Below are 14617 nucleotides of genomic sequence, written 5' to 3' on the forward strand. Positions count from 1 at the left end.
ACAGAGAGGGCAGTGCGGAATGAAAGGGAGACGATCAGGAGGAAGCTCTCGGAGAGGCCGATTGCGGTGGGGGATACCGTATTGGTGCGAAACAGAAGAGCAGAAGGAAAGTTATCGTTAACCTACGAAACCCAGCCCCTGGTGGTGACACATGTGAAGGGCTCGATGATCACAGCGGCCAACGCACGTGGAACTGTCACCAGGAATGTCTCGTTTTTCAAGCGCGTGGGATCTGCCGAAACGGATGAAGTCGACCCCCCGGCACCTGAGCCGAGCGATGAACCGCCACCGAGACCCGATGGACTGGACGAGACTCCAGGGACACAAGAGGTGCCTCCGGCCGAGGCACGCAGGTACCCGAGCCGGGCGGGGCGTAAGCCGCCGCAGAGGTTCCAAGACTTTATTATGGACCCGGCCTAGGCATCTAGGTAGAGCTGGAACATTTATGTTTGAAGAATATGTTGTTAAGTTATACTGTTGATCACTGTTCGTTGTTTGGGGAAAAAGGAGGGATGCTGCGTAGTAATACGCGGTTCAGCACATGCGCGACCCACCACGAGGTTTGCGCATGCGCGCTTTCAATAAAGACGGTCCCGGCCGGCAGTTCGCGCCGGAGACCAGAGCAGCAACACGTCTCCGGCGTGTCTCTTAGCACGAGCGCTGCGTGTGTGCGTGTGTGCCTGCAGGTGGGGCCTGCCATCACCCCCACACCATCACACCTATGGAGTCCCACCTTTCACATCCATGGCGACCATCTTAGCTAAGTATTTTGTTTGAATGAACGGGATGCTGCGATCCGTCCAATTCATTCAAACAAAAAACATTTCTATTAGCACCCCAGGTTTACAGATTTAAAACCCAGGGTGCTAATAGCAAAAATCCGCATTTGGGGGGCCTTGGCCGGCTGGTAATGGCACCTGGGCCCAATATATAGGCCCTTGCTTCTCTCTGGCCTTAACACCGGGCCCCGCCTCCATTACTAGCTGGTGAAGCCTTTCTGAATGGGTGCTTATTGCTTAATTAATTGGTGCTGCGTGGTTGGCGGAAATAAAGCCTTCAAAATGACTCTCTGAATGTGGAACAAGTAGGAGATGGCAACTAAAGAACCCGACATTAGGAATTAAGGAAATGCCCATTTGGGTGAAAAATGTCAAACACATTTAACCATCTATTAATGTTAATGCATACCGAATTTCATAATACTGTATGATGAATTTATATTGAAGAATGTCTAGTTAGGGTAACTATAGTTTAGGTAAAATAGACATTTGTTATCTGTCTATAAGGCCAAGAAGCCCCCTTTGGAGTGAATGCACACCCCACAAATACACCTATCATGTTATGAGTGTATATTTATGCACCATTAAAGGTGTAAGTTAAGTTTTACGTATATAAAAAATAAACATCATATATCTTAATTGAGTTTATTTTTTACCAATTTTTAATTGTAATTCCAGGATGGAAGCATGTTGTTCCTGTGACTGACATAAACAAGCACAGTAAGGTGAACTGTCTGGAGAGGTGACATGTAGTCACCGTCTCTATCTTAACTAAGCCATGAAAACTAATAAACTGGATGCACCTCACAGCCGTGATCCACGTTATATTGAAGCAGTGTTTCAGAAGGCATTGTTCTTCCTCATTATACCTTTATCTGTCTGACTCACATCTTTCGATAATTGGGAAATGTGGAATGCGATGGTATTTGGGGAATACGTATTTTGTGTGTATGTTATCCACTGCCTGTTTCCTTATTTGAGCTACGCATTGCAGCATCACGCTGAGCGCGCCATTTCCTTGTTCTTCAGCTATAAGAGCCGAGAGAGCAGAACCTTCCGCAGAGCTACCGAGTCAGCGGTGGGACAAATCTCCTCCTCCCTACCAGAATGGACAATTCGGCATTTGAACTGCATGAAGGCGAGCTGAAGAACTCCTCGCCCAGAGCTGTGCTGGAGAAGGCACAAGCCTGCCATCCAGACAAAATGGTAGGTTTTATTTTTAGATTATGTGTTTTTTGTAAATAAAAGAATACGTGTGTACAAGATTGAATTTATATGATCATCAACCTTTTCTATGCTGGATTTGATAATGCATTGCATTTGCTAGAGGGCACAAAAATAGAAGTGTCAAGTGGCGCTATAACACTAGGGACATTCAGTCTTGGCTTTTGATTCAAAATAACTTCGCATGTTAGGACTAGGAAGGAAAGGGCGTACCAACAAAAGAGGACCCCTGTGGAAACATGAGCTGGTTCCGGGAGTGAGTCCCCTCTTGCTTATAATAGTCATGTTAGTGTAAGTGTCTGTGAAAACTATAATGCAAATCGGTGGATAAAATGCCAGGAATGGAAAAAAGGTGCAGAAGATCAATTTACCCTATTTCTATCCCAATTTAAAAGTAGGGTGTGACAACTACTCACAGTGCTATCTTGCAATGCATCCCTTGCTTGCCCCAGACCAGAAAGTTTAGGGTGAATATAACGAGTCCGATTTGATCGCAAGATAACTCTTCGCAAATTAAACGCTTGCAGGTCACAGGGAAAATTGTGCTGTGGCAATTAATTTTCCCCCATTTCACCACCCCCCCCCTAAGTTTCCCAATGCACGGGTCATCCCTGCACCCACTGTACCCTCCCCAACCTCCATTCCCTAATGTCTATCGGGTGGGTCCAATCCCGCCACCCGACCCCTGATGTCCTTTTTTACTGACCCACCTCATCCACCCATAACATTCATGCAGGCACATCCACCCCGCCCACACACAAATACACTTCCCCAAATACCCTTCTTAACTTCCATACCACAGCGTCTTCCTGCCTCCGCTGTAAACTCATGCGTTTTCTATGAAATCTGCCAATTCGGACAAGAAATGTATGAATGCTGCTTTGGAAAGTTTGCTCTTGTGATGTGATCCTGACTCCTCTTGAGAGAGAATTACCAGCTCCCATCAAACATTCTGTATTTGTGGCTGAATGATTGAATGCTATTCTGTAGATGGTTTCCACCGGCACATGTGAGATGGTAGCTGGTAGGGCAGTGGACAAACAGTGTACAATAGGAACTTCACATTCTTGGGACTCAAAGAAGGTCCTTGCCTCCTTGGTTCTCAGTTGATCTTTGCTACCAAAGCCAAGAACCCGAGGTGTATGTGGCAGTCCAATCTTGGCAGTGAGCAACAGTGGGAGCTAAGGTGCACTCTGTGTTCTATTGTCTTTGGCTGTTACGACTTGCCATAGTTTTTGTCCCCCAGAAAAACCATGCAACTGTGATAGGAGCTCTGATTAATTCTAGGCTAGACTATGGCAACAGCACCCTTGCAGGCATTCCTGATAGATAAATGGCACGGCTGTAGGGAGACAGAAGGCAACTGCAGGATGAATTTTTATAGTTCCCAAAATGGGGGCCATCTCACCCCTCCGTAAATCACTGCACTGGTTTCCTGTCTGGCAGAGAGGCAATTTTAAGATTGTTTGTTTTGTCTTAAAATGTGTTCACAAACTAGCGCCTAGTTACCTCACTAAAAGGGTGGTTCAGTATGAGCTCGTTATGATCCTCTGACAAACATCTACTGGTGATTCCGTCTTCCACATATCGCCACAGGGGTGGCAGGTGCTTTTTGATTTATGGTCCCAGAATTGATTTATGGTCCCAGACTCTGGAACTCTTTGCTCTTAGACGTCCGTAGTCTTACATACACACTTGTTTATGTAATCAGTTACTCTTGCTTCTATTGATATTAATACCGTTGACCCAGGTGTGGTTGAGTGGTATATGAGTACTGTTAAGAAGGATTTCTGAACTCTGACCAGGAGGGGCAGAGGTTCAGAAGGCCAACCTAGTTTCTTGGAACAGGGTAACCTTTGGACAAGCCAGACCAATCAGGGTAGCTATGGCAGGCGGTCAAGACTAAGTCTCAGGAGGGGTGAGGATGACTAAAGGACCTCAATGAGCACACAGAGCAAGGACACTTACAAATTACTCCAGACAGGTGTTATATTAAAAATATAGACACATTTATTACAAGGCCTTTGTAAGATAGACCATAGCAAAGAATCACAGTAACACTAAGTAAACCAATACATCACACTCAATACAATATATACAAGACCAGAGGGGGGTCTAAATGGGTGACTGCACGAAATATGTTGACAACCTAGATGGGAAGGAAACAGGCAGTGCAGTTAATCTTTAGACCCAGTTCAACATCAGTTATTCACCTAACTAATCGGCAGTCCAAGCCCTAAGAGGAGAGGAGCCTTGTGCTCAATAGTACATGTAGTGCAAGCGCACGCGGTTGTTCAAATGGGTCTCTTCAGGGGTCTCTAGCAGCTCGGGAAGGTGGATAAGGCAATGAAGAATAAGTTCCCACTATTCAAGAAGGACCTCCACTTGGAGGCAGAGGCAGTTCGAGAGTTTGGGATGGAGTCACTATTTCACAATAGCAGTGGACAGGAGAGGGGCCCCCAGGGGCCACTCATGCATAAACATGGGCTCTTGTGCTAGGGTCCACCAGTTGGGGTATTGATTACTCACCGGTCCCTGATACAAGGAGACCCAAACTTCAGCAGGTTAGTCCAATTTGGTTGCAGGTTCAAATGCGGCAAAAAGGACGTCTCGCACCTTTTAGTTCCTGTGATCCAGAGAGGATTCCCAAACAGGACAGTGGCAATTTCTCTGCTCCGGGTGGATGAATCGCCCCATTTCCACTGCAGCAGGCTTCAGGGGCAAGAGGGTCACAAATGCAGCAGACTTGCAAAGGATGTTGCCGCAGCAGGGCAACACGGTAACCGCGTTTACTCCAGTTCGGGCGTACTCGTCTCACTTCAGACCTCGGAATGCCAAGTCTACAAAAGTCCAAGTCTACGAAATTCGGTATGAGGCTGCCGTGGACACAGAGCTAGCAGTATACCAAGTTTCGAGGGCCTCCTCAAAACGACGGCGGAGACAGAGCAATGGTCCTGCGTAAGCTGGTCAGCCCACTGGTTGGGCCAAGGACACTTCTGAGAAAGCTTACTTGCAGGTTTTGGTGCCGGTACCGAGAATAGTTGGTCCCACTATTCCAACGGGTCAAAGCGTCTTCGCAGACCTTCTAGGACGACCAGATGCAGAGGGGTCCCTCAGGACGACAGCGGGCTCAGGGTGCCAAACCTTCCAGCGGGTCACCAGCGGTTCTTCGACTCAGCTTCGTAGTTGCAGGATACTTGGATCCTATCCTTCGTTCAGTGAGAACTCAGGAGATCGATATGATAGTGGTGTTTCCAGCCTCCTCTTATCCAAGGTTCCCTTTGCACCAAAATGGAAAGGACCCAATGGGAGATCTGCTCACAAATACTCACTCCATACGTGGACCAATCACAGACCACGGTGGTCTCAGGCATTCAGGACACTCCAGACTCTCTGGCACCCAGGATGTGTATTGGGACCAGACATCCCAGCCCACATCCTGGAGGCACACACACAAGGCATGCAGAAGCCCGCGAAAGCTTTGGGATTCGCGGGAAAGTGCATGACCAAATAAGGACTGGCCCAGGTCGACTCGATCTGGGGAAGGTGAAGGGGCAAGATGGTCAAAGGACAGGACAAAGAAGTTAGGGGCATGGCCATTTTGGAGCCAGGCCACCTATTTGTGCCAAACGCGGTTAATGCAGTTAGGGTTAAAAATAATATGAAACGATAGCTGTCACCAGTCCTGTCCATGACATATCTGCACAGTTCATAAAAAGTCCAGCAAGAGTATCTAGGACCTTTGGAAATGACTAGAGACCCAAGTGTGCTGTATGGTAAGATACATTGCACACTTGTTACATGTTGCACAAAAGTTGTAACATTAGAAAAGGACTAAGGGAAACAAAGTCTCCCAGTGCTGACTGTCTTAAGGGCATGTCCGTTTCCCCATAAAAAGTTAGCGGAAGCCCAGAGGAGTACATCTGAAGGCTGTGCTTCTCTGGCAAAGTCAGTCAGTGGTGTCTAAACAGCAGCAAAAGGTTTGGGGGTTGACACATGGAGGGAAAATAACATACAATTATGAAATCTTTCCTAACGAGTACCGTCTGCGCTTAGATGCAGTTTATTCTGCCAAAAAGCATAAAAAAAGAAAAGAAAATGAAAAAAGGACTTGAGCATTGCTCTTACTGTCTTGACATGCTAACAGGTTCTAAGCTTAGTCAGAAGTTCACAGAAACAATAAGGATCTGTACAAACACATAGATTGATAGATCACAGGAGCATCTGGAGCGTCCGTCTATTGTTTTTTGGATATTACTGGAGCATGGTGGGCTCCAAGCAATTGTTGTTTGCTTAATTGTTGTCCATTTATTCATTTTTCAGGAAAAGAAGAAGTCGTGGTCACTGCTGAAGATGTTCCTGCTTTGCCTCTTAGCTGGCATCGTCACCACCACCATTGGGGTCCTCATCCTCTCCTTGGTCTACGTCGGCCATTTTAGCCCCACGACAGGAGAAGGAAGTGGCGAGAGAGACCCGGCTCCCAGCGCTGGTCCCGCTGTAGGGAACAAAGCTGACAGCCGCTTTGGATTTCTTAATCATCTGGCAAATACCAAGGTACCTAATGCATTTGTATTCAAGTCCTCTTCCTATCTTCACCCTCACAAAAGCTGCATTTGCATTCCATGTGTGGTATTCAGTAATATGGTGCACTGTTGCAGTCGGGCAAACTGTGATGCAGATGTTTGCGATGTGAGAAAACTGTTAATGTGTACTATCATTTGAAGGACTGCACCTCAGGCGCAAATTCTCACAGGTTGTGCCTGCATGGTAGAGAGCTCAGCACACCATCACAGGCTTTTCATGCAACACCATGATGGTGATAGGTAAGCTCCTTGCCTGAAGTTTAACACCCCTCCAAGCTTATGAATACAGTCCAAGACTGCACCCACCATTGTTGGGCGCGTTACCCCTTCAAAATGACTTAGCTCACTGGCTGAAGACCCATCCGCAAAGCTCCAGCTATACTGATAGGATGTGTGCAAGTCGCCATCTGACTTGATTTTGGGAGGACGGCAGGGTGCACTGTTGGGGAAACGTGGAGGGTGAACAAACCCCTGCGCCACCTTATTCAAGAGGCCCCAGAGGAACATTGGGGGACTACATACAACCCACAAATGTCCCCCTGTGGTTTCCTCACACCATCGTCTGCCATCCAATGGGCCACAGACTTTCATGGGCTCTGTTGGAGAACCATTGGTCGATGCCTAAAAGAGTCCTCTCATTCCTCCCACAATGTAACCACACTACTGTGGTGGTTTGCCTTAGACTGCCCTGCTCGGACTGTAGCCGCTAGAAGCTCATGTTTCCCCGTCTTCACCAGCTTCATTTAATTCCTGTCAACCAGTGCATATTCTTAATACCACTATTTATTACGGCATTGTTCAATGTACCCAAGTTCCTGATGCCCGCAGAAAACTGCATTGGTTGCCGGTTAATCAAAGAATAAGATTTAAGGGTATCGTGTTAGCCCATAACTGTTTGACAGGCAAAGCCCTAAATTATCTATCAGCTATAATTTCTAGAGTTCCCTTCTGGTGAAGTCTTTGCTCAAACAAAGACATTCTTCTTCAGCAACCAGGAGTCTTGCTGAAGAGGATTGGCGGCTCAGTTTTTCATGCCTGGGCCCCGGCTCTCTGGAACCAGCTCCGGTCTGTTTTCAGGAGCTGTGAGTCAACTGCCCAGTTCAAGAAACAACTAATCTGGGCTAGGCCTGTCCCTTACCACACTGACATTGTCTCCGACATGGATACCTCTTCTCTTTGATAAATAGATTTTTCTGTTTTCTGTTGGTTCTGTCTTGTGAGTTCCTTGAGGCCTATGGGTGTTTGGCGCAATATAAAAATATGGTAGGCAGGTAGATCGATATTTATTGACCACATTGTCTGGCACACTTTCTTTTTTGACAAGTTTCAGCTCAATTCAGTGATTTATTTGAGCCCCGTTTCCAGAGGAAAGTGCTAGGAGGCCACTTTTTCCAGAAATGGCCCCCTCAAGCTTGACTAGGCAGCCCCCAGCTACAAAGATCACTCTTCTCAGCATACCTCTAAGCCCATCACAGTGCTATGCTCTAGCACTAAAAGCCCTCGACTGCCGGAGGATTATCACAATTAGAAGGCCCTGCAATAGAGATAACATTCAAGCAGGATATTTGTTGGACTCCTATTTGTGGGAACACCTTTTCTGGTGTGAAGCAACTGACTTTCTGTCCCACCCACGCATGTATGACGGATTACTGTACCAGTGGCCATTCTCAACGTTCTAGTTATTTTCACTGGCAAATGTGTTCAGCTCTATGTCCTGTCAGTGTGTGATTGGCCTCAGCAGCATTTCATGTGAAACCAGAGCAGGAAGTTGTGTAGGTATAGGAAGTAGTGTAGGGGCGTACTATCTCCTGCTTCATGAACACATTAGTGGACAGCGGACATCTTCGGAGCATTGACCTGACAGCCATACAAGAATGTTTTAAACAAGACCCATTTTTGTCAATGCCGGAACAGAATCTTCCAAAAAGATGTTTCTGTGCTGCGTAAGCCATCAGCGGTCAAATATGTTTTCCTGATAGACATAAGAATCATCTCCTTCAAGCACAGTTGACACCTGCGATGCCATCCCCCGCCAACCTCACCTCCCCCAATTACTGCTGCTTTTGCTTAATTGTATTTAACACAGCCACATGAGTCCCCTTACTAGTATTGGAGAGTGACCTATCCGTTCTCAAAGCTAATTCCATGTTCAATAAATGGCCCAAATAAATACATGAATAAATAAATAACTAAATAAATACATTTCAGATACAAATGGCACCAAATTATCTGCATGTGTTGCTGGTAATAACGTTCACTTGCAATCCCACTTTGCAAGTTCCTTGAATTTACAGCATCTTGGATATACCAGCCATGTGGGCAATTTTTGTATGCTTTCCGAAGGGGCCTTCGGGCATGTGAAGGCTTCTGATGTTGCTTTTGAGAATGGCAGGATGAAATATAAGCAATGATGGTGTCAGGAATTTAAGTAGAAGAAGAGCGTTGACATATGCAGCCTGATTCATGGAATTATTTGCGTGAAAAACGCAGATTTGCACGCCTTTCTTGCCGAAAATCCCTGTTTGAAGTATGGGGATTTTCGGGCAGAAAGGCGCACAAATCTGCGTTTTTCACGCAAATAATTCCATGAATCAGGCTAATGATGTGGTCTTAGTGTGAAACTGCAGCCTTTCTCTGACTCATTGCTCTGGTCCAGTTGAGAGCTCCAGCCTTGCTCTCACTCATTGCTGTGGCTGTAGAGTGCAGCGCCAATCTTTCTCTGACTGATTGCTCTTGCCCTAGAGTGGAGCTCCAGCCTAGCTCCCACTCATTGCTCTGGTCCTAGAGCAGAGCTCCAGCCTTGCTCTCAAACGTTGCTGTGGATGTAGAGTGGAGCACCATTCTTTCTCTGACTGATTGCTCTTGTCCTAGAGTGGAGCTCCAGCCTAGCTCCCACTCATTCCTCTGGTCCTAGAGCAGAGCTCCAGCCTTGCTCTCAATCATTGCTGCAGCTGTAGAGTGGAGCGCCAATCGTTCTCTGACTCACTGCTCTGGTCCGAGAGTAGAGCTCCAGTCTAGCTCCCACTCATTGCTCTGGTCCTAGAACAGAGCTCCAGCTTTACTCTCAATCATTGCTGTGGCGCCAATCTTTCTCTGACTCACTGCTCTGGTCCTAGAGTGGAGCTCAGCCTAGCTCCCACTCATTGCTTTTGTCCTAGAGCAGAGCTCCAGTCTTACTCTCAATCATTGCTGTGGTGCCAATCTTTCTCTGACTCACTGCTCTGGTCCTAGAGCAGAGCTCCAGCCTTACTCTCAATCATTGCTGTGGCTGTAGAGTGCAACGCCAATCTTTCTCTGACTGATTGCTCTCGTCCTAGAGTGGAGCTCCAGCCTAGCTCCCACTCATTGCTCTGGTCCTAGAGCAGAGCTCCAGCCTTACTCTCAATCATTGCTGTGGCTGTAGAGTGGAGCGCCAATCTTTCTCTGATTCACTGCTCTGGTCCTAGAGTGGAGCTCCAGCCTAGCTCTCAGTCATTGCTCTGGTCCTAGAGCAGAGCTCCAGGCTTGCTGCCACTCATTGCTGTGTCTGTTTCTGTAGAGTGGAGTGACAACCTTTCACTGACTTTTCATTGCGATAGAAAAAAGGAGAAATGTAATGGGCAGAGTATGACGGCATATAAATGTTGCAAAATGTGGGTCACTGATCTCGCAGCAAGCAAGGGGTGGTCACAGTGGCCAGATAGGATTTGAATTAGAAACGTGTGACCTGAATGGCTCTTTAACACCTCATGAATGCAGCAGTGTATGTCTTTGTGGAGGCTTCTGTACACTTTGCTTAATTGTTATCGCCCAGTGGAATTGGTACTCATATCATCGATGGATGAAACATTGAGTAGACCCCGGTTTGGGGTGGAACCCTGCTCAAGGTAATCGAGTAGCTTTGCTCATCCTTCCCTCTTAAACTGAGATTATCTCCATGCCTTAGTAACATTTGCCCAGTAGGGATACACATAGTAGTCCTGCTACTAAATGCCACACTGCACTTGGCTGGCTTTTAAGACCTTTTATTAAGCAATTCACCAATGTTGCTTATGACTTCCACAGGTGCACGATTTCCAAGGAGGTGCCATCCAATGGGCAAGGTTCAGAAAGGACCCGGCACACTACGACAGCGACGAAGAAGTCAGGTTTGGGACGAGCCTCAACACGCAGCAGTCCAAGATGACAGCGGGAACTCTGCGGATCAAAAGCAAAGGGATGCGGGCACCCCACTGGCACTTTAATGCCAATGAACATGGCTTCTTAGTACAGGTGGAGTTCAACTTGCTCCTGTTTTCCTTTTGCTGCCGTGTGGTTTATAATCCTCGCATTGATAACGAGCAAAGCGGCATCCACTGAGGGATCACAATGCCTTTTCCACAGAACACCATGCAGAATTAGTATGTCAGCTGGCACTGCAAGTCATCCTGGCATCTGTAATTGCCCATTCAATTTCACTTCACGTCTTGAAAGAAAACAGAAAGCTGTTAAAAGTGGCTTCTTATTGATAGAACGAATATTGTAGATGAATGAAAAAAGGGAGAACAAAGAGGGAGAGGGATTTAAAATTGAGTAAAGGGGAGGAGTGTGGAAGGGGCTTGAAGGCGGGATTTCGATGATGAAACTCCTATTTAAAAAAAAAAGGAAAACCAATTAATTCTCAAAAAAGGACCTGTGCAAAGAATTCTGGATGGTGCCTTTTGGCAGAAAAATAATGTGGTCTGTGTGAATGACAATGACGGTGTTGCATGATAAGAATGCATGTGTGATATCGAAACAGTGCCAGTGTGCTACTTTCAGGCAGCCTAGACATCCCCACACAAGTCCCAGGCAGGTCGTTACCCCTTGGTGGCACCATCATGAAAGGAGTCTGGGAAGCTTTGATCCGAATGCCATGGGCCGTTGGCATATTGAGACCATCACTATCGTTGATTGGAAATCTAAGAAAGATGCATAAGCTTTTCTGGTGGGATATATGTGATGACATTGTGAGCAGGACAGTAGCTTCAAGATTCGTGGGAAGACATTCTCCAATGCTACATTACACTAGAAATGTGAACACATACTGTTGGACGATAAAGTATGAATACCTGAAACACACCAGCTACAATTAACAATCAATACTGCAGATAAAACATATGTAACCAAAAGTTGTTTAGCTGTAGCTAACTTTTATGTAGACTTCTTGGGGAGGAGGAGAACAACCGTGTATCCCCAATTCCACCTACAACACCCTATGAAACACTCTGAATTCTGGGGAAACTCTCCACACCCCCTTTGCCATTCCAACTGCCGCAACAATTTACAACGCCTTAACATATCAAAAACAAACCCAATGTGACCAAATAGGCCCAAAAACAATTAGGATAGTCATAATGAATCTTTTTTCAGCGCTTTTTTGACCTGTGCTTGTTTTTTCCCCAAAGTATTTTTGTATGACTTTATTTTCTCCAGGATTTTTTAGGCTGAACTTTATTTTTGCATGCATTTCCTTTTTTTATTCTAGAATATTTAGTATCTATTACCAACGATACTGTTCTGGTATGCTGCATTGGGTTGCTAAAGTGTGCTCTTCCTATTCCATCCCGTAGGGCTCTGCTTGGATTGGCATTGTTGATGATGGCGGCAACACAGTGACGACGTACAACGTCACAGCCGGGCAGGTGATCTTCTTTCCAAAAAACACTCTGCACTGGGTGAAGAACGTGGGTGATGGGGACTGCCTCTTCTTCCTCTTCTTCACCACGCATGATGAACTCCAAACTCTAGATGTGGATGATGCCTTCTTCTCCACCCCAGAAGATATAGCGGCACGATCACTCAAGGTATGCACGCTATGTTGGCGCAACGATGCCTTCCCGTGGTGCTCTTTGCTTTGTAGAGACTTTAATACAGTTACTATTGCATTTTGAACAGGAACTGCATAACCCATAGGTCTTAGCCCCTATGTTACATGCAGCCTGGAATGTGCCAATGCCATCATATGCTTGACATAGTTACTGTATAGTAAGGTAGAACCCCCATACATGCAGCCACTGCCAACTAAATTGCATTTCTGTGGGTGTCTGTGTTAAACAATACTGCTCTTATTGTTTTACATTTCTGTATGTTTACAATGTAAAAAAATGTTCCATAACTAAGGCAGTAGCATGTAGCTTCTATCTAAAACAGGGATTCAGGGAAAAAGGTGGAAGTGAGTGGTGAGGAAAAGGGAGGCGCTGTTTACCAGCGTGTGACGAGTGAGGTGAGGGTGGTGCATGGAACAGGGATAGACAGAAAAAAACAATGAAACTTTCTTCACAGTGGTTAAGGAGGAGTACAAAACTCCATTTTTTATTGATTTGGCTGATTCAGAATCAACCTTTTCTTTAACACACTTGTTAAGATCAAAATTTAACCATCAGATACAAAATGGTTAAAAACAATTCAACATAAGAACATATTGATAGAACATCATATCAGAGCTTCTAAGTTAAAAACAATCAAGGTGCATATCAATCACATATTAGTAGCACGAGCAGATAACCCTCTGTCGAAGTTACGGACAATTCAATGTATTATACTCTAGCTGTAATGCTTCTAGAAATCTTACTGTTGCAATTCTTACAGAGGTTTGGTTGGTGTTAGAAATGTTATACCAAAGAGCAACCCAATGTAGAACTCTGAAGCATTTGAAGCATGATTTCAAATACAAATCACGTTTCTCAAAACTCCATATCTCTGCAACTGGAGCCAGTAGAAACCATTTGGAAATGATCAAGTGAATCTCAACCAGGCACCCGGCATACCAGTTAAAAACCTGTGAGACATAAGGCATTGGTTATGGCAGGGGAGGGGGGAGTAGCTATGGTGAGTCCATGTCAGATCTGTACAGCTCATGGGGTGGAACTTCCAGGTAACACCTTAGAAAATGTGTTTGCTGGATCCAGTTTATAGAATATAGGTTTGTAGGCAGTGCCCTATAACACACATGGGAGCCAAACTCCAAATATTATGTTATATGTCTTCATTAACCAAAAAAGGCTTCCATGTCAATCTTATATACATTTACACCTGTTTATAAATGCCATTCACTAGGCAGGAAATGCCTAAACGCACAGTGAGTTGCACCCCAGAGATTGACGGATAGGTGTTGTTACTGATTTTCCAGAACCTCTGAGTATGACATCCTGAGTAGCATGCTGGTATCTGAGAGTACGTTCAGCCACGTAAACAGGGGTGCTGCTAGGTCTGGAAAAGAATCGGGGCTACACTAATGTCGGGAGTGTCGGGACTCGGTGCTAGCTAGCCTTTTGGCTGTAGCCCCTGAGCTTCTTTCTGGGGATACAATCAAAAGACCCGGGGCCATAGCCTTCTCAGTCCCCTCCCCACACCGCCAGCAACGCCTCTGCACGTAAAGGGTATTACTGGTGGGAGATAGATTGTGCATTTTATTTATTTTTTGCTTTTTTAAAGAGTGGACCTTTTCCAGAGGCATTCAGGGTGATGTACAAAAAAAACAAAAAACAAAGTGACCATCAATCAAATCGCTGCCTAAAAACACACATTGTAACTGAATTAGCCATGCTCTTACTTATACAAAATAAATCAAAATACCAAGAATAAAGCACAGCAAGAAAAGCACCCCACATGAAATCTACAGCAAAAAAAACGGCACTTCCTCAAAAATCAACTCATATTCTCTGGGGACCCAGTATTCTCGAATAAACCTGCCACGCGGGAAGATGGATAGAATCTACACAGAAGCACCAGCCAGTGAATGCCGACATGAACACCAACCACACGTATTTGCACTCTATTTGTGCTGGCGCTCATGCCATTTTCACATTCACAACACACATTGGGCCTCATTACACGGACGGCGGTGGACCAAGGTGCTACTAGCACCTTGGTCCATGCCGGTAAAATACCGGCACCGCCTTGGTGGAAAGGGGAATTACCGCCCTATTCCAAGGTTGGTGGGGTGGTAATTCCCCCTTCCCCCATTGCCCTTCCCCATTCCCATTTTTGCCCCATAGGGCATAATGGGAATGGGGAAGGTGCTAATTACGG

The 14617-nt window shown here is 45.8% G+C and overlaps 1 protein-coding gene across 1 annotated transcript in view; it reads left to right on the plus strand.

Moving 5' to 3' along the window:
* The first annotated feature begins 1859 nt into the window (after positions 1–1859).
* The window catches only part of LOC138511376 (oxalate decarboxylase OxdC-like), a 32721-nt gene continuing 19963 nt past the window's right edge, over positions 1860–14617 (plus strand). The window contains exons 1-4 of the mRNA XM_069626999.1: positions 1860–1985; positions 6327–6557; positions 10631–10837; positions 12157–12390. Of these exons, the coding sequence (XP_069483100.1) occupies positions 1887–1985; positions 6327–6557; positions 10631–10837; positions 12157–12390 (771 nt within the window). The 5' untranslated portion in view covers positions 1860–1886. The remainder of the gene's footprint in view (positions 1986–6326; positions 6558–10630; positions 10838–12156; positions 12391–14617) is intronic.

Source organism: Ambystoma mexicanum, chromosome 6p (assembly GCF_040938575.1).
Source record: "Ambystoma mexicanum isolate Mex_15411 chromosome 6p, UKY_AmexF1_1, whole genome shotgun sequence".
NCBI classification, from domain to species: Eukaryota; Metazoa; Chordata; class Amphibia; order Caudata; family Ambystomatidae; genus Ambystoma; species Ambystoma mexicanum.